General features: G+C 37.8%; 1 protein-coding gene across 1 annotated transcript in view; it reads left to right on the forward strand.

Moving 5' to 3' along the window:
* Window positions 1-17936, forward strand: part of sema3d (sema domain, immunoglobulin domain (Ig), short basic domain, secreted, (semaphorin) 3D) — a 51546-nt gene extending 33610 nt beyond the window's left edge. The window contains 11 exon segments of the mRNA XM_048169076.1: window positions 3541-3655; window positions 3770-3839; window positions 3971-4115; window positions 4370-4592; window positions 4949-5037; window positions 5152-5193; window positions 6038-6195; window positions 9600-9664; window positions 10171-10289; window positions 10291-10308; window positions 16961-17936. Of these exon segments, the coding sequence (XP_048025033.1) occupies window positions 3541-3655; window positions 3770-3839; window positions 3971-4115; window positions 4370-4592; window positions 4949-5037; window positions 5152-5193; window positions 6038-6195; window positions 9600-9664; window positions 10171-10289; window positions 10291-10308; window positions 16961-17338 (1422 nt within the window). The 3' untranslated portion in view covers window positions 17339-17936.
* The last annotated feature ends 537 nt before the right edge of the window (window positions 17937-18473 follow it).

The raw sequence follows: 18473 nt of genomic DNA on the forward strand, positions 1-18473 counted from the left end.
AACAAAAACGTGGAAAAACAGTTATAGATTCTTGTTTTTTAATTTATGAAGAGAATAATGCATAGTCAGTTTATCAGGATTCAATGTAAATAACAAAATCCAAGTGCAGAGATGAGCAGTGAATGGTGATTTATTGACAAGGGAACAATGTGTAACAACTGAACAGTCCAGAGACAGCCCCACAACTACAACTAGGTCTACAAGGAGGCTAGGGCACAGGATTGAGCAGCCCAGGAACCTTTTGCGAAATTTTCTAAACGTCAATAAAAAACTATTGCGAAATGACGGCATTTCCATTAACCGATGTTATGCGACTAAAACACTTGCGATGAGTCATTTTCTAAAAGATACTTCTTTCTGGGACGGCTTCTTGTCACAGCTTGCCACGGCTTCTGGAAACCCTTCTCCCTCATATATGCTTCCCTGGTTGCTTTTCAATACTCCAATGGATGCTTCCTCATTTCTTCACTTCTCCATCCTCCATCTTGTGACCTGGAAACCGACCAAAGAAAATCTTGAAGGCAATTTTAATTCTATAAATGCACCGCGAGGAGGTGAGGAACAGGGAGTGAGAAAGCTTCCTGAGGAACTATGAGCGAGGATGCTAGGATTAGTTTCTATTATGTTAATTATTAATTGTTAATAGATTAATACTATTAGTATTAGATGTCAAACTTCAATAACATAAGATCCTTCGAGACTCGAGCACAGCTGATGACGCTTTAAACTGACGCTCAAAGGATCAAGAATATTCCAATATACAAATAAGATTTCCTTTGATTATCCCTTCCTCGTTTTCTTTTCTTGCATCCTCCCGTTGCATCTATGGGGTGAAGCTGAGGTCTGAGCTCCCCGTCTTATCTTCTGTACAAACATACCACGCTATCTTTCAAGAATGATGTTGTGGCTGTACGCCATGTGACCTGTAAATGCGAAAAACTCATGTGAGCATAAAAACTTTTTTGCGATATGTAATTTCAATTCGCAATTACAATTTGCACAATTTGAAGGGTAATGGAAACACAGCTACAGACGCACAACACAACAGGGGAGAAACAAGACACAAGAATAAAACCACTCAAACATTAAATTAGTACAAAACAGGGCAAACACTAGATTTATGTGACTGAAAATCTAAACCTATAAATCTAAACAAAAAGTTAAAATAAATAGCTGAAGTAAAACAAGACTACAGCAAAAGAAGGCTAGCTAAGAAGTATAGACACAGGCTAAATAACAAATCAAATAAAAAGCTGAAGTAACAAAGCAAGAATTGCAAGGAGACAAATAACTTTTGACAATAAATCCCGGATAAGAATGCAATACTTCAGACAGGTTTATGACAAACACAACACAATAATCCAGCAAAGACATAAAGCAATAAAGCACAATATAAAGGGAGGAAAGCACACGAGGACCAGGTGAACACAATTATTGAAACGAGGACTAGACTATAGGCTTGTTTGACTTGATGCAGCACCATACAGACCGATCGGCGGCTGAATTGAAGCAGTGCATGCCGGTAAGAAATTTTGTCCAACTTGAGACAGCGCCAACGCCATGTGACCGTGACGTGTGGCATCAAAGTACCGCGAGAGCGATTCGAGATCAGCCGCCTGAGTTAGCCAGTGCAGTTTCTCAAGAGGAGCTGCACGAGTTCTGATGACGACACAGCTGTTTCATGGTTGGCCGGATTCACCGCATGACAACGATCACGTGTGTTTAGTGTTTATTTTCACGCCTTCAGTTCCACTAATGCTCAAAAATCTGTGTTTTTATAACCGTTAAAGCTCTTTTCATGTAGTTGCAATGTTATATTGTGTCATGTTTATAAAAATAAAACTGATAAAAAAACATAGACCCCACTACATTGGAATTTAAATAATATATGCTTATGTTGACCTTTATTCTTGTAAAAACAGACGCTGTAAGCAGGACATAAAGTATTGAATGAAAATGTCTCTGAAACATCAGTGTATTAGTAAAATATTGCATTTATATCACTTCAGCTGTGATAAAGTATGCAAATGCAGCACGAGCATCACTACGAGAAGCAGAAAGTGTCTGACTTCACGTCTCCGTTTTCAGCTCCTCCCCGCCTGCACACGGCTACTCTCGCCGATCGGTTGCATCCAGCCGCAGCCGATGTCGAACACACCTAAGCACTAAACAAGGGGGCGTGGTAAGGGGAAACTAGGAGGCAAGACAAGGGGAGGACATGGCCAACATAAACAATGACAAAGCCATGTGCTCAAGCAAAAACACAAACATGGAAACATTAAGCAAAGACACAACAGACAAAGCTGCCAGGGTGGACCCTGACACAGTTGATCATTATCATAAAATATTACTGTAAAAAAGATTGAAAATAGTATGACTAACTGACTGTACATTATAGTGCGTGTTAAACAGCCACTTACCAAAATAAAGAGACATTAAATATTGTTTTGAGTTAAAATTATTGTATTATGTGAGAAGAAACAGAGTGATAAGAGAGACATGAAACCAGTGCTATTGTTCAAACAGGATCAGTAAGCTTTTTTTCCCTCTTTCAGCTTTGGAATAAATCACATCAACAATTACAAGTTTCAGAATGGATTTCATGCTAAAGTACCCAGACCAAAAGCAATATTTCATTGTTTTTGGCCTGGGTACTTACAGAGTGCTGCAATTGACCAATCAGAATCAAAAATTGTAGAGAGCTGTGTAGTGATTTTAAGCAATTGTCCATGCAAGTCAGCTGTCAACCTGCAATTATAAAAAGTCAATGATTTAAAGCAGGTTCCTCAATGCTGTAGACTCATCCTCCCGGGCTGTACGCTATAAAAATTCCAAGCTCTATTGCAAAATTCTTGGTTCGAAGCAGGCGGGTTTTTATAGCTTTAGGAGTGAGCTGTAAAGCTATCTGAGGCCAGATTCCTCACTGGATAACTAGCCTAACACTTGAGAGGGCATCTTTGAAGATTAAAGAATTCGAAAACGCCACTCCTAAACCTCTTTTAGGTCTTTGCCCCCCCTTTTTCTCAAGTGTGCCTGTTATTCAACAGGGATAATGGCAGAGGAGGAATATGTTTGCTGCTTTAAGTGAGTGTAGGTGAAATCATTGGAGTCCTTTGATTAAACCCTTCTGACTATAATGAGGAGATTCATTTAAGTGTTCTCAGCATGTCTTCTCGTTCTAAGACCTCTCAGTGCTCTATTGTGCATCTAAAGACATAAACCTGCTCTTGGAGTATTCATGGAGAGGGTCGTTATATCCCCATTATAAACTCGCCTCTCTCGCTCTTCTCGATTTCTTGAACTCCCTTTCTTTGTCTGTCTCTCTTGTGTGCGTGATTGTGTGCCTCTTAAGTCTGTGTGTAACCGAGGGGTTTGTGATGTTCTGTAGCCGCATGCTTAATTAAATAAGCTGCTCTAATCAGAAGCAAATGCTGGTTTTACATTTTTATTGTAAAGCCTATAACTAAAAATGTAAATTATAAACATGTGCTTTCATAACTACAACATTAAAAGACTCTATATGTATGTGTTTGCTTGCAGAATGATGTTGGCGGTTTGAGAAGTCTTACCAACAAATGGACAACATTCCTCAAAGCAAGACTTGTGTGCTCCATTCCTGGGCCAGATGGAGTGGACACACACTTTGATGAGCTCCGTGAGTGATATGTTTTCTGTTCCTGCTCCCTCTCACAAACACACATATTTCAGTTTTATCATACTTCTTGGCATTTAAAAAGATGTTCATCATGTATTTGTGTGTGTGTTACAGAGGACATCTTTTTCCTCCCTAGCAGAGATGAGAAAAATCCAATGGTGTATGGAGTGTTCACCACCACCAGGTGAGAACCAGTTTTTATTGTACAGTCAGCATATCAATATTTGTATAAAGTTGTCCATTTGTAATGGGAAATTCTCTTTTAATGTGGCATACAGCTTTAGTTTTTGTAACATGTTTTTTTTTTGCGGTCAGTTCCATCTTTAAAGGATCGGCGGTGTGTGTCTATAACATGGAAGACATCCGTGCAGTTTTTAATGGACCGTATGCTCATAAAGAGGGACCAGACCATCGCTGGGTGGAATATGAAGGCAGAATCCCCTATCCACGGCCAGGCACTGTTAGTAACACTCTTGCACTTTTATTCTCTTTTTTAGGCCCCCTTTCAATCATTGACACTTTGAGGAGTTTTATGCATTACCGCTAGAGGGAGACATAACACAAAATATACCTTTTACCTTACACATTTCAAGACAGTTACAACATTCATGATAATACCAAATGCAGTTACATCACTTCATATGAGTGAATATCTGAAATTTTTACTGTTAAATATTCTAAATGAATAACTATAAATCTTATTTTCTTTCTTAGTGCCCCAGTCGGACATATGATCCTCATATAAAAACGACTAAAGACTTTCCAGATGAAGTCATCAGTTTTATAAGATTGCACCCACTCATGTACCGCTCCGTGCACCCAATGACGGGCCGACCAATTTTCACTCGTATCAATACAGAGTACCGGCTCACTCAGATTGTAGTGGACCGTGTGGCAGCTGAGGACGGACAGTATGCTGTTATGTTCTTGGGCACAGGTAAAAAAAAGACTACACAAATGTCACTAGTGATATGTAACAACCACATATATGTGTATTTTGGGAAATCAAGGAAAGAATTTTGATTTTGATTTTGATTTTGATAAGTTAACCTAGTGAACTGCCTACAAAGACAGCATTTTGCCAAACATAGGCTTGTTCTAAATATCTTTAATGTTCAAATATACAGTAAAGGTTAGAAATGCAGTAAACACTTTAAGATGGCTGTGTATATGCAGAGTACATAAGCTTCAAAAGGTAAACAATAAAAGTGGCTTTTATTTTGATCAACCAGCAGATGGCAGTAGAGCTTGTCTATTTAAGAGATACAAACGTGTGCGTGTTTGTCTGTACAGATATGGGATCTGTTTTGAAGGTTGTCAGCATAACTCAAGAAAACTGGTCCACAGAGGAGATCATCTTAGAGGAGCTTCAGGTGTTCAAGGTAAAAGTCACAAACATTCAAATATGAAGCATTTATGGATGAATTAAAAACAACACATTAATAAAAAAAAAAAAAACAAGTTCACCTGGTAATGTGCATTATTTTTCCTCTCAGAGTCCCTCACCCATCCTCAACATGGAAATCTCCTCAAAGCAGGTAAGAACCAAAGTTTAAACTTGGTTATAATGAACTAAATCTTAAATTGGGAATGAATAAATGAAGAAAATAAATCATTTCATAAATGAAATAAGTCAACTTTTTCCTCAAGTAATGAACGAAAAGCATTAATCAGCAAGCTGTTATTATCTCAGAGGTTCCACAGGACTATTTGTCATATTTTAGCTCCTGAAAGTCAAAGTTCTCAAGCCTCGGTCTCATAATAGATGTGTTAGTGCCTCCATTGTTTTGTTCTGTTTTACCAAAGTCTTGCGGATAAGTCTGTTTCTTCTGTTCTTGTGCCATTCCTTTCATTTTTCCTTTACACTCCCGTTTGTCTAATTATCTTTTATTATCTTTTGGAGTTCACGGTTAGGTTAGCAGTTCATTCAAAAGCGTTTATCCTCTCTGCACACAGATAGAACCGTATGGCTGCATCATATAATAGCTGAGGATAATTGAGTACAGATAATAATTTATATGTAGAATACAGGAGTTCTCTACAGTGAATGCTACCACTTGAAATCATTAAATGGTTTCAAAAAAGATCCTAAACAGCATTTGCATTTACAAGAGTGTTATATGGGAAGGTGTACTCTGACTGCCTACTTATTTTCTGAGTCATGCTGAGAGAAAAGCAAGAGCACCACAACTTTTACTGTGCTTATTGTTGTTGTTTAGGGTTTGTTTCATCACATTCTTTTTAGAGTTTGTTGGACCAAAAAAGACACTGCAAACGAGTGACATTTACTTATAACTCTATTAGAGAGGTTGCTCCAGTAAGCACTTTTTTTTGTCATTGCACCTGGTTTAGTACTTTGTGTGTGTGTGTGTGTGTGTGCAGCAGCAGCTGTTTGTTGGAGGAAGCGACGGGTTAGTGCAGGTGTCCCTGCACAGGTGCCATATTTATGGGCAGGGCTGTGCAGAATGCTGCCTGGCTAGAGACCCCTACTGCGCTTGGGACGGCACCCAGTGCTCCAGATACATTCCAGCCTCTAAGAGGTAACACAAACACATGCACCTGAACTAATAAAGTCATTGTCCCAAAGACGGGTCGATGCAAAGCCTTGACATTGATTCACAGAGTCAGCACTTCTGTTTAACGGTCTTCTTATCGGCGCACACAAAAATGCAAAGCCACATGTATCCTATGATATCCCCGAGATGTGCACCGTGTGCAGTTTGGTGCTCTGAGGTGTTTGGGATAGCAGAAAGTTAAAAGAGAGAGAGGGCTTTGTGGTGCCCTCTTTCTGACCTACTTCTCCTGGGTGAGTTGTTTCCTGGAGTTCAGCACAGAGAAGAAAATGATAAATATTTGATTTTTCCTGTGCCATAGGGTGTAGTGGGACTGGACTGGACAGGCAAATTGATTAAAGTTGCTTTGTTGTTGAGATGATGTATGTGAGCTGCCAGAGAAGTTTTCTTGCCCTTTCTCTCCCCGGCTCTCCGGTCCGCCACTGACGCAAGGAGGCCAGGTCAGTCCTGCAGAGAGAGAGCGAGAGAGAGGGAGACACACAGAGAGAGGAATTTTAGTTTGTTTTGGAGATTGTTTGGCTGTCAGATGGCTCTGTTTGAAATACACTTTGTGGCTTCATTAAGATTCATATCTGTCATTGAAGTTTGTTGTATTACAAAGAGAGCTGAGGGTGTTTTCATAAAAATCATGGCAGGAATGCTTTTGTGTTTAAAATTAAAAGGGTGGTAATGCTTCATTTTTTTTTTAAAAAAATATTTTTCCCCTTTATTCTACACCACTGTTTCCCTTCTCCTAAAAACGCTCTGTTGAGTTCCTGGTTCTATCAAGAGCCTCCCTCAGAAATACGCAATGGACTGATATTGGTTAGCTGGCCCTGTGTATTGTGATTCGCTGTCCGGAATACGTTGTCACGATTCACGTTGTCCGGAAACGCCACGCCCCTTACCAGTCTTTGCTTCAGTGGAAATGTAAATAATGGCATCAATATTGCCGTATCAATTTGAGCCCGAATCAGACCCAGATAGCTGTAATGATGAAGAGGGTCAAGCAGAACCTCCGCAAGCACGGCTTTTAATGGACATTTATGAATGTAAAGTATTTTTGTTTGTATTTGTGTCAAAGTGTTTAGATATGCTGTCACTTGTAAATGCTACTGCTGCCCCATAGTGTTCTGATTAAAGCTTTACTGTAGCTGAATACATGACTGAGTAGTAGCATTTTTGTAGATGTATTGTTTAATTTATAGCATGAACGAGCAGGTGGGTAAACACAACATAAATGCTGTAATGAGACAATGCTGTACACTGATAACAGAAACGCCACCAAACACCAACAGAAGTTCGCTGGTGTGATTACATAGGAGTTTGTTGGTGTTTGTAGGCGTTTGTTGGAGAAGTATGAAATAGAATTTAGCTAACTGGCTAGCGAAGCCAAACCACGTTGGTCTTTGTTTACGTCCCAGAAACTATATAACTTTATAAAAAAATAAAACATACTTACAGGTTGGGGCCCATAAACAGCAGCTTCTGCTTTTAAAGTGGGAACTGCTCCATCGTTCAGTAATAGCCTTTGTGCAAATCCAGCATTGAACTCGTGTAGATTCTGAAAGCTGTCTTCCATAAAATGTGCATCACAGACAGCTAAATTAGAATTATAATTGTCAGGAACAGAATTAAACATAAATTTTAAACATTGTTCCCGAAATCCAGCATCCCTAGGAAGCCCAAACACAGAAGACTTGTATGCACGCGACATGGCCTCGCCTAATTTGTTGCGTGTTCCCGTGGGCAGTGTTTATGTTAATTGCAGGGTTTATGATGTCCCCAACCCTGGAAGAAGCTTGTTGTAGTCCAAACCGGTCGTTTTTTTAAGGCATTAAACTGCCATAACTTTAAAAGACAATATTGAAGTTTTAGCGCTGTAACTTTGCAGATACTGTTTATGCTCAAGCAGCAACATTACACACTAACTAAAGTTAAAAAAATGAAATTCGCAATGAACCACCCCTTTAAATAAAATACATAGCATGACAATAGTCTTTAATGTCTTTTTTCTTGCTCTGAAATTTAAACTTTAGATTAGCCAGTTATGCTTTTATGGGTGTAGTGAACTAACTGATCTTACTATCTTGGATTCATGAGTAATGAATCTAGTGGTTCTCAACCTTTTTGACTACAGGATGCCCACAACAATATTTAAAGGTCCCATGATCATGATGTATTGTGTACTGTGTTTACGTTGTATAGACAGTACAGGCTTCTGTGTACTACGTCAGAACGCCAGCTCAGTATTGGTCGACGCTGTTCATGACACATGCATGTGATGCTGACGCAGGAGCCGGCCAATAATGAGCCGGCGTTCTGACGTAGTACACGGAAGCCTGTACTGTCTATACAACGTAAACAGCATAGGAGACTGACAGGGGAGAGATGGAATTGTTGAATAAAGTTGTTATTTTTGTTTTGTTTTTGTGCACAAAAAGTACATTAAGGCTGAACCACTGTAGTCACATTGACTATTTTAATGATGTCTTTATTACTTTTCTGGACCTTGAATGTGGTAATTACGTTGCTTACTATGGGGAATAAAAAAAAAAAAAAAAAAACTCTAGGATTTCATCAAAAATATCTTAATTTGTGTTCCGAAGATGAACGAAGGTCTTAAGGATGTGTTTTTGGGTGAACTAACACTTTAAAAATGAACACATATGAAGGCTGTCAGTCAGTGCAGTTCCAATGTTATGTCAGCAGGTGCCAGAAAGGGATTGTCTCTATGAGTGAGTCATCATTAAACTTTTCATTCAACTAATATGCTTAAAAATGCTGATTCATTTATGAATGAAACAAGGTGTTGAAATTAATTTAACTTTTAGTGCCGCAGGAGTTGCCTGAACCCCGCTTCGACAACAAATTAGATTTGTTGTATTACTGTAAATCCTTTAGCCAATGTTCCTCAAAGTGATATTTCTTTATAACTTCATTGCGTGTTTACGTTATCAAATTGGGGTCTGTTTGTGAGATTGGCCAAATTTAGTTATATAGAATTGGGCAATACCGATCTGTGGGATGATCAATCAGAGCATCACTAATTTGCAGACACTTTTATCCAATGGGACATTGCATTCAAGGTTCTTTTATGAGTTCATGCATTTCTTGGGAAGCAAACTCATTATCTTGACACTGTTAGCACCATGCTCTACTGTTTGAGCTACTGGAATGGACAATGTTTTTAAATGTTTCTTTGTTGCATTCTGTGTATGAAAATGTATAAACTGTCCAGTTACATTTGAATATTGATGAATGGACACTGAAAAATATTAAAAACTCTTTATTTGCTCTTTAAATGTTTTGGCTGTTCAAGGAGCATGAAATGTAATAAAAATGTAATCTAAATATAAATGAATGTTTTTTTTTTTCATGTGTGCTTACAGGAGGGCCAGAAGGCAGGACATCAAACATGGAGATCCATCCAGCCATTGTTGGGACACAGAGGATGGTAAGGAGGCATTTGAGGGTGTGTGTGGGTGTGGGGGGTAACAGGTAAACCTACGTTGTGTCCCCACAAAGATGGCAATATCCAAAATCCTTGACCTTGTGGGGACATTGTTTTGGTCCCCATGAGGAAAACAGCTTATGAATCATAATAAGGGATGTGTAATAATTGAGAAAGTTTTCTAATGGGTAGGTTTTTAGTAGATTTATGGTTAGGGGGATAGAATATACAGTTTGTACAGTATAAAAATCAATATGTTTCTGGAAAGTCCCCATAAAACATGGAAACCCAATGTGTGTGTGTGTGTGTGTGTGTGTGTGTGTGTGTGTGTGTGTGTGTGTGTGTGTGTGTGTGTGCGGGCATATGGAGCATAAAAGCACTAAAAGCTCTGTTTTGTTTTAAGATGCCGCATTGTCCTGTGGGGTTCAACTAATGGACAATGCTAACCCAAAAAAATACCTTTACTGTCTTTCTGATATGCTGATTGCTCTCTCTCTTCTCTTTGGCAGTGTTAGGGAGGAATGTCGAGGAAAAGGTGTTGTACGGAGTGGAGAGTAACTCCTCTTTTCTTGAGTGTGTTTCTAAATCCCAGCAGGCCTTGATCCGCTGGTTCGTACTGAAGCCAGGAACAGGACCACCGTCAAGAGGTATCACCAACATACATCAGCCTCATTCTGTGTCTGTGTGTGTGTGTGTGCGTTTGATTCGCCCACTGTCGTAGTTGTATCAACTTGACAGTTAAAGGATTAGTCCACTTTTAAATACCGTTTTCCTGATAAATTTACTCACCCCCATGTCATCCAAGATGTTCATGTCTTTCTTTCGTCAGTCGAAAAGAAATGAAGGTTTTTGAGGAAAACATTCCAGGATTTTTCTCCTTACAGTGGATTTCAGTGGCTACCAACAGATTGAAGGTCACAATTACAGTTTCAGTGCTGCTTCAAGGGCTTTAAACGATACCAGATGAGTAATAAGGGTCTTTTTCGGTCATTTTCGAAAAAAATACAACCGTTTATGCTTTATAAACAAAATATCGCCTTGAACGTACTTTCCGCTTCCGCATTCTTCATAACGCTTACGCTGAATGTTCTACGCCTTCCCTATTCTACTTACGGAACGAACGCGGCGCCAGTTTCGTTTTTTTTCCATAACTTGAATTTCTTTTCGACTGACGAAAGAAAGACATGAACATCTTGGATGACATGGGGGTGAGTAAATTTATCAGGAAAAGTGTATTTAAAAGTGGACTAATCCTTTAAGTATTTTGCTACATTACAAAATTTAAAAAATCTAAATAATTTTTTGAAGTGTCTAACTACATTTGATCAATTTAAACATTGTCAATTAATTCTTAATTAGAATATACAGTATATCTGACACAAAAACATCTAAATAACAGTGATAGCATTAAATTAAACCTAATTTTACAATAAAAAAAAACGAATAAAATTAAAATCTTTAAAAATATCTAAAAATTTGCATAACAAACAGCAGCATTTAACTAAATATTTAGCTAAAAACGAAAGCAGTGCATGGGGTCATGCAAATGAAATGTTGAATAATTTATTTCGACAGCGAATTGCTTGTTTACATGAAGTGTGCAATCAAACTGATTCACCAAAATAAATAGTACCATAAAATGTGGTGGTGCATTGTTTTAACCCTCTGGAGTCTGAGGCTGATTTGGGGCTTGGAGAAGTTTTGACATGCCCTGACATTTGTGCTTTTTTCAGTTGTTCATAAACATATAAATGACAAAAGTGTCATTACACTGTATTCAGCACAAACTAGGCTACAATAATATGTGAGGAACATGTATGTACATGTTTGTATTTTTGAAGGAATAATGTTTATGCGTGGTTATTGAAAAAACAAAAAACTTAAGTCACTGAAATAAGGCCAAAAAATGTATATTAAATCTATGTTCACAAGACTTTTGGGTATTGGAGGTTGTAGACTAGAGTTTTTGCTTCAGAATTATGTAAAAATTATGCCGCCTACTCCTTCATATAAAACAATATATTGATTTAGTTTTTGAAAGACACTTTTTGTCAAGAAACACAGTATGCGTGGGGGCGTGAATCTGCATGAATAATGGGCCATTTACACCTGAGAAGACAAAGAAATCACATAGTAATGATCTGAAATGACTTGCATATTAATGAGGCCTATCAGTCAGGTAGGCTGTGAAAAAACCCCTCTGTAATCATGTCTCAGCTCATCATAAACAGCAATACTGTGAAATATTATTCCAGTTTAAAATAATGTATTCTATTATATTCTTTAAAATATAATGTATTTCTGTGGTGCAAAGTGTCTGAACAATTATGTTACCTCTATGGCATTTCATATAGGCTTTTAGCTTAAAAGCATGCACATTTGGAGAAATATTGATGGATTCTTATATATTTATGTCAGTTTTCTATACTGACAAATAATATTTATTGTCATCACTATGAGTGCTGGATACTGTGTTTTTAATTCATACTTGCAGCCGGAGGGCGCTCTTTACACCTTTAGTCCACAAATTCATAATATAAAGAAGAAAAGGAACTAGGAACTAATGGCATGTCTTCTAGAGATCGCTAACCATTGCTTTAACATCCAAATAAACACTTTTCAAGACAATAAATACACGATTGAGACGATGAATGCATGTATTGACTGAATTTGCCTCTGAATAGCGCTGGCTCCGTGGGCGTGGCCGCATTAGCGGATAATGAGCTGAATCACAGACTTCTGACATGGCTCTCTTTTCATACAGATTACATAAACACAGAATGTTTGTTTTCGATTTGACTTGCACGATTTAAAACCTGACATTTCAACATTTCTTTAGACGTAAGTGTCATTTTTTTTGTCATTAGTATTCATAAGTTACAGTTAATTTCCTGAGAACTATCAGATTGGACTTCGTTCAGAGGGAGAGGAGAGATCATGCATCATATTAGTTTTCTTTATTTTACAAAAAGCACAACATTGTGTTTTTACTCTGAGTGTACACAAATAAAAGAAGATATTCTATAGTTTCAATTGATATATTACTTATGTTTCTATGACAAGAAATGACGGAGTATTTTAAGTCTGTTTTGCTGCAATGTGAAAAAAAACCTGCAAAACGCGCCGGCGCGTTTTCAGACCTCAGGGAGTTAAACATCATTCAGCAATAATGTAATCTATAGCCTGGGTGTATTCCAGTCATATTTTCTCTTTCATAACAATGTCTTTTGAGATCACAGGCTTTTTATGATTGGACACACTCCAGAAACAGATTTACTGTAACTCTCAACCTCCTGATGCTTAGAAAAAGTAGATGTTGCATAATTCTGAAGATCATATTACTAAACAATGTGTTGTAACAGAGAGACAGAGAACTCAAACAGTTCTGTTGGTAATCATGAAAATGGCCGGGGGCTTAGAAAACTAAGGGAACACAAACATGGAGGTACAGAACACAGCAGAACTGTCAAGAAGTGACCTTCACTGGTGGATTCACCTCTCTCTTTCACGGTTTTACACCTACACATTTAATCTCATCTTCACTGCTGTCTATGAATACAGTTTCCCTTTTTTTTTTACTTTAGAAATAGATACAAATACACTCATCTTTCTGATATCTCTTAAACTCTCTGATGGATGCTATCTACTAAGATAAAGATACTCCATTTGTTGATTTTAGTCAGTGTTTTGTGCAGCACGAGTGAACAGCAGTCTATTATGGAATCTATGTGTGTTGTGGATGAAAGTTCATAGTGCAGATACAGAGGTCATTTTAACCTTGTGCTGTGTGTGTCCCTCGTCTTTATTAGCTGTGATGAATAGACGGGGGCCAAGACCTGACTCTGGAGTGGTAGATCAGCATATCCTTCTATTGATCCATCTCCACAACAATTAATCCCAACAGGAGTGTGTGTGTGAGAGAGAGAGAGAGTTGAAGACACATTTGGGGAGGCATGACAGCAGAAGGTCAAATCACAGCACAAATGTCAATAGATAGATGCCATTCTAGAAGAAACTTGCAGTTTCCTGCTTTTGGAAATATCCTGCAGTCCCACGTCTCAAGTAAACATTAGTCTTGCTATGATGCATTTGTTTTATTTTAGTTTCCCTTCCTGCTTTTCTTTTCCTCCTTTCTTTATCCTGTCTTTCCCACAGCAAAAAACGACTCCCTAACGCCCAGCTGCCCAAAACACCTGCAACACACAATCTCACATCTTAAAATATCCCCTCACACTTCACCTCGTAAAAGACAACAAAGAATGATAGAAGAGAAAATGGTGCTTGCGTGTTTGTGTGAATGTTTATCGAATCAGGGTAAACTGATATCTGGTTGCAATAACAGAATGGACGCTTCATATCCCACGAAGCTGAGAACACAACAACTATGGGATGGGAATTTATTGGTTCCCATTCTGATTTTGGTTCCTTAACAATTCTGTGAGGAAAAAGTCAAGCCTATACTTACACCTTGAATTGATTTTGTCAATATTTAGGCCCATATTTAAGACTTAAAAGATGTATTTCTATTGCATGTACAATTTTCATCCATTTGCATTACTGTTTTAATGTAAACAAACTAATAAACTCTAATATGCAATACATATTTATATCAGTCATACATAAAACAATTAAGAAAGAGATTTATGCAATAGTACTAAAAAGCTAAATGTGTTTTACACAATAAATAGGTTTATATATTTATCATCATTAAGTTCATCTCATACATTTTAACTATATGAATTGCTTGTTCCACAGCTGGCCATATTTGAACTTTTTTAATGGATTAAATTTAATTATTTTCACAATTAAAAGATTTACAGTATGCTGATTCTAAGGAATTTGAATAAATACATTTTGAAAATATATTTTTTAATAAAAACAAATAGATGCAAATGCTTAATAAGTAATAACCTATAATATGATTAATTTTTGAGTGCATAAGTGGCAAAGAGTTGCTTTTACACATTTTAATTGTTGATTCTTGTGCAGGGCTGACATGAAAAAAAGAAGCATGTATGCTGATCATCATGACAACAGTGACATTTTATAGTCTAAACTTTAAAATCTCTGATAATTATTCAGCATATTTTATTGTGATGTTCCATGCATGTAGGTGGAATAATCCAGACATTCTAGAACCATTTTCAAACCAATGTAACAAAACATCATGAAAATCCTTCCTGTGTTTTTTTTTTTTTAAATATGAGTAAATACCTGAACAGCCCTTAACAGGACTGTTCTCACTCCCTCTCCTTCTCTTTTTCCCCTTGATCCCTCTACCCTTTTCCATACGCTTTACTACCCTCTTTTTACAACTAAATATAATTTCCCACAGGATAGTGGGTAACCGGCAGGCCAGCTCGTATTTGAGATGTGAGACAGATCCTGTGCTGAAGGTTCCAGACTCTTTCTCTCTCTTTCTCTAAACCCACAGCTAGACCCAGCAGTATGCGGAGGGGCCACAGGGAGACAGAGGCCTCGTATCATAGTTTTAATGCCTTTGACCTGACTCTTAGACCGTTGCTGTGCTTAAACCTGCGTCTGTGATCAGAGGCCAGTTTCCTCCTGCCCCTGCCTCCCCAGTAAAACCTTCAGCGGGAGTTATACAGCGTGATATACTGCTGAGATACGAAACACAGACACATGTTCACTTCCAACACACTCACACACCAGAACATCTCCATGACATACACACACGTTTCATCTTGACACTCATGTGCCCTTGGCCTTTACGTTTTAGTTCCAGCTGTCACAGGTGCTGTAGACAGTGCAAAACCACCCTATTTCCTCTAATTCCGGACACGTTTCTGCAGGGTACGATTTATAGTCATACTCCAAATTTAAATTCCAAATCTAAAGAGTTGTGATCATGACTATTGCATTTCCTTGAAGCATCTCTTAGATGGCAGATAGATTAGCATAAGTCAATGCAGCGGTAAGCAGTTTGTGTGTGTTTTACAGGGATTCGGTATGCTTTGAAGCTTTCTTTCCCTCCTCTCTGTACTGCACAGCTGTATTGATTTAGTCCACCACTACAGCAGGAGAAGTCAGCAGGCTCAAAAACACAGATAACAGTGAAAAAATGAAAACTACAGGAAGAATAGGCAGATAGGAACGGAAGGAAGGGAGGCAAAGAGATAGAAAAACAGATATTGAAGAAAGAAAATTCAGTGCAAGGGCTAAAAAGAAACATTAGCATGACTAAAGCTGGTGGAGATGATTGATTTGTGAATAAATTGTTAATTTGAATCCGTTATTTATTAGGGTTTCTATTATATGAATTATTTGACTAAATCGAAATCTGTGAAAATTCATCAGACAGCATCAAACTTGAATATCCAAATTTATACGACCAATACAACTAAAATCGGCCTGATTTATACAATTGAATCAAAAAGATTGTGATATCAGCAATATTTAGCGCCACACTAACCTTTGGCCTTCTACTATCTGCTTCTCTGAATGGATGAATTCGGTTCAAGTCAACGATATACACATGGATACAGGCCATCTTATAATTTTGTTTTTACAATGGGTATTTTGTAAGTTATTCATATTGGATGATCCATGGTCATGGTCATGGTCAACTCACAGCCTCGGCTACTTTTCTCTGTATAAGAATATAATGTGACATGCATGGGCAAATGACGTTTGTATGCAGTTTCCTATGAAATCCCTCCCGAAAGCTCTAAAATATAAATTGTTATTTTAGTTTTATCATATTTGGGTAAAGACATGGTTTGGAAGATGGATTTTTTTCAAAGAATCATTGAAGTGGATTGATTGATTAAAATGAGTCCTATTTCTACAATTTTTTTTTCTTTTTTTTTTCTGTATGGTCACAAACTGATTTGTATGCACTGAACACACAGAGCACTTCGTATGTCCGAGGTGACCAGAAAGATGGACACCTTGCATATAGATCAGTGCAATAGATCATGCAAACACCCTGAGATGAAAGTAGACCGTGTAATTTCTCAAGACCTTCTCTGCCCCCCTTATTCCTTCTGCTTTTCTCTCTCGTTAGCATTAACATGTGGTCAGCTTGTCTAATTTGTCTAATAAGGCTGTAATGACCAATGAGATGGTGTAATGTGAGGTCAGCAGGAAGCAGAGCGCAGAGGTTAAAGACTGATCTCTGACCTTGAGGGAGCCTTACTGTGGGTTCTTGGGTGGAATGATTTATGAGAATAAACCCAGCAAGTGACACATAAATTTACTGTTTGGCTGTGATTAAGTTGGTGTGTGTGTTCAAGAAAGACTTTTATGAAAGAATCCTAAAAATTGTGTTTGTTACAGATCAAACCAGATGAGCGTGTGCTGATAACCGAGAGAGGTTTGCTGATTCGTTGGCTTCATCTTAGCGATGCAGGTTCCTACTTCTGCACCTCTCAGGAGCACAGCTTCACCCGTAACCTCCTCCACCTCTCTCTGCACGTCCTGGATCGCGGACAGCTCCACGGACACCATTCTGCTATACGGGAATCATCAGAAAACCCTACCATGACCGAACCCCGTCAGCGCTATAAGGACTATTTGCGCCTGTTGAGCGGCCCTGCGCGCTCTCTAGACGAGTACTGTGAAACGCTCTGGCACAGAGAGAAGAAGCAAAAACAAAAGGGCAAATGGAAGCATGTCCAAGAGTTCCGCAAGAGCAGGAATCGACGCCACCACTAGGGGTGCCAATGATGCATGGATTCGAGTGTGAGGTTAGAAGGGTCACAGTGCCCTGGAAGCCACTGGATGTGGATTAAATGAACTCAAACAATCTTAAAACCAAATACAAATACAGAAATAAACCATCTCCTGACCAGTCTGTTTATGCAAAGCAAAAAGTCCTCCAGAAACATCAATCCTACCATTAAACATTAATCATGTTTCCGTTTTAACCGATGCCTCAGATATGACCCAGTGATTCTTTACCATTTAGAAATGAACCTTTAGCCAAAATACCTATGTGATTAGTCATCTTGGTTGAACTTTAAAGGAAGACGCTACAGGCAAAACCATTGTGGTGCTGGTCAATTTTGATATTTTGAGCAATTTATCTTCCATAACTTTTCTTCTTTCAGACTAGTAGAAAGAAAACATCAAACTGCACATTTAATTCTCAAAATAAGTTTTTTTTTTTCCTCATGCAATGAGACAAAAATCTCCACTTTAGTAGTACTTACATGAACCATATACAGTACAGTCCAAAAGTTTGGAACCACTAAGATTTTTAATGTTTTTAAAAGAAGTTTCGTCTGCTCACCAAGGCTACATTTATTTAATTAAAAATACAGTAAAAAACAGTAATATTGTGAAATATTATTACAATTTAAAATAACTGTTTTCTATTTGAATATATTTCACAAAGTAATTTATTCCTGTGATGGCAAAGCTGAATTTTCAGCATCGTTACTCCAGTCTTCAGTGTCACATGATCCTTCAGAAATCATTCGAATATGCTGATCTGCTGCTCAAGAAACATTTAATGTGTACAATTGTACAAAATATGTGTACAATATTTTTTTTCAGGATTATTTGATGAATAGAAAGTTCAAAAGAACAGTGTTTATCTGAAATCTAATCTTTTGTAACATTATAAATGTCTTTACTGCCACTTTTGATTGATTTAATGCATCCTTGCTGAATAAAAGTATTCATTTCTTTAATTTCTTTTCAAAAAAATAAAAATAAAAATTCTTACTGACCCCAAACTTTTGAACGGTAGTGTATAATGCTACAGAAGCTTTGTATTTCAGATAAATGCTGTTCTTTTGAACTTTCTATTCATCAAGGAATCCTGAAAAAAAAAAGTACACAACTG

Source organism: Megalobrama amblycephala, linkage group LG19 (assembly GCF_018812025.1).
Source record: "Megalobrama amblycephala isolate DHTTF-2021 linkage group LG19, ASM1881202v1, whole genome shotgun sequence".
NCBI lineage: Eukaryota > Metazoa > Chordata > Actinopteri > Cypriniformes > Xenocyprididae > Megalobrama > Megalobrama amblycephala.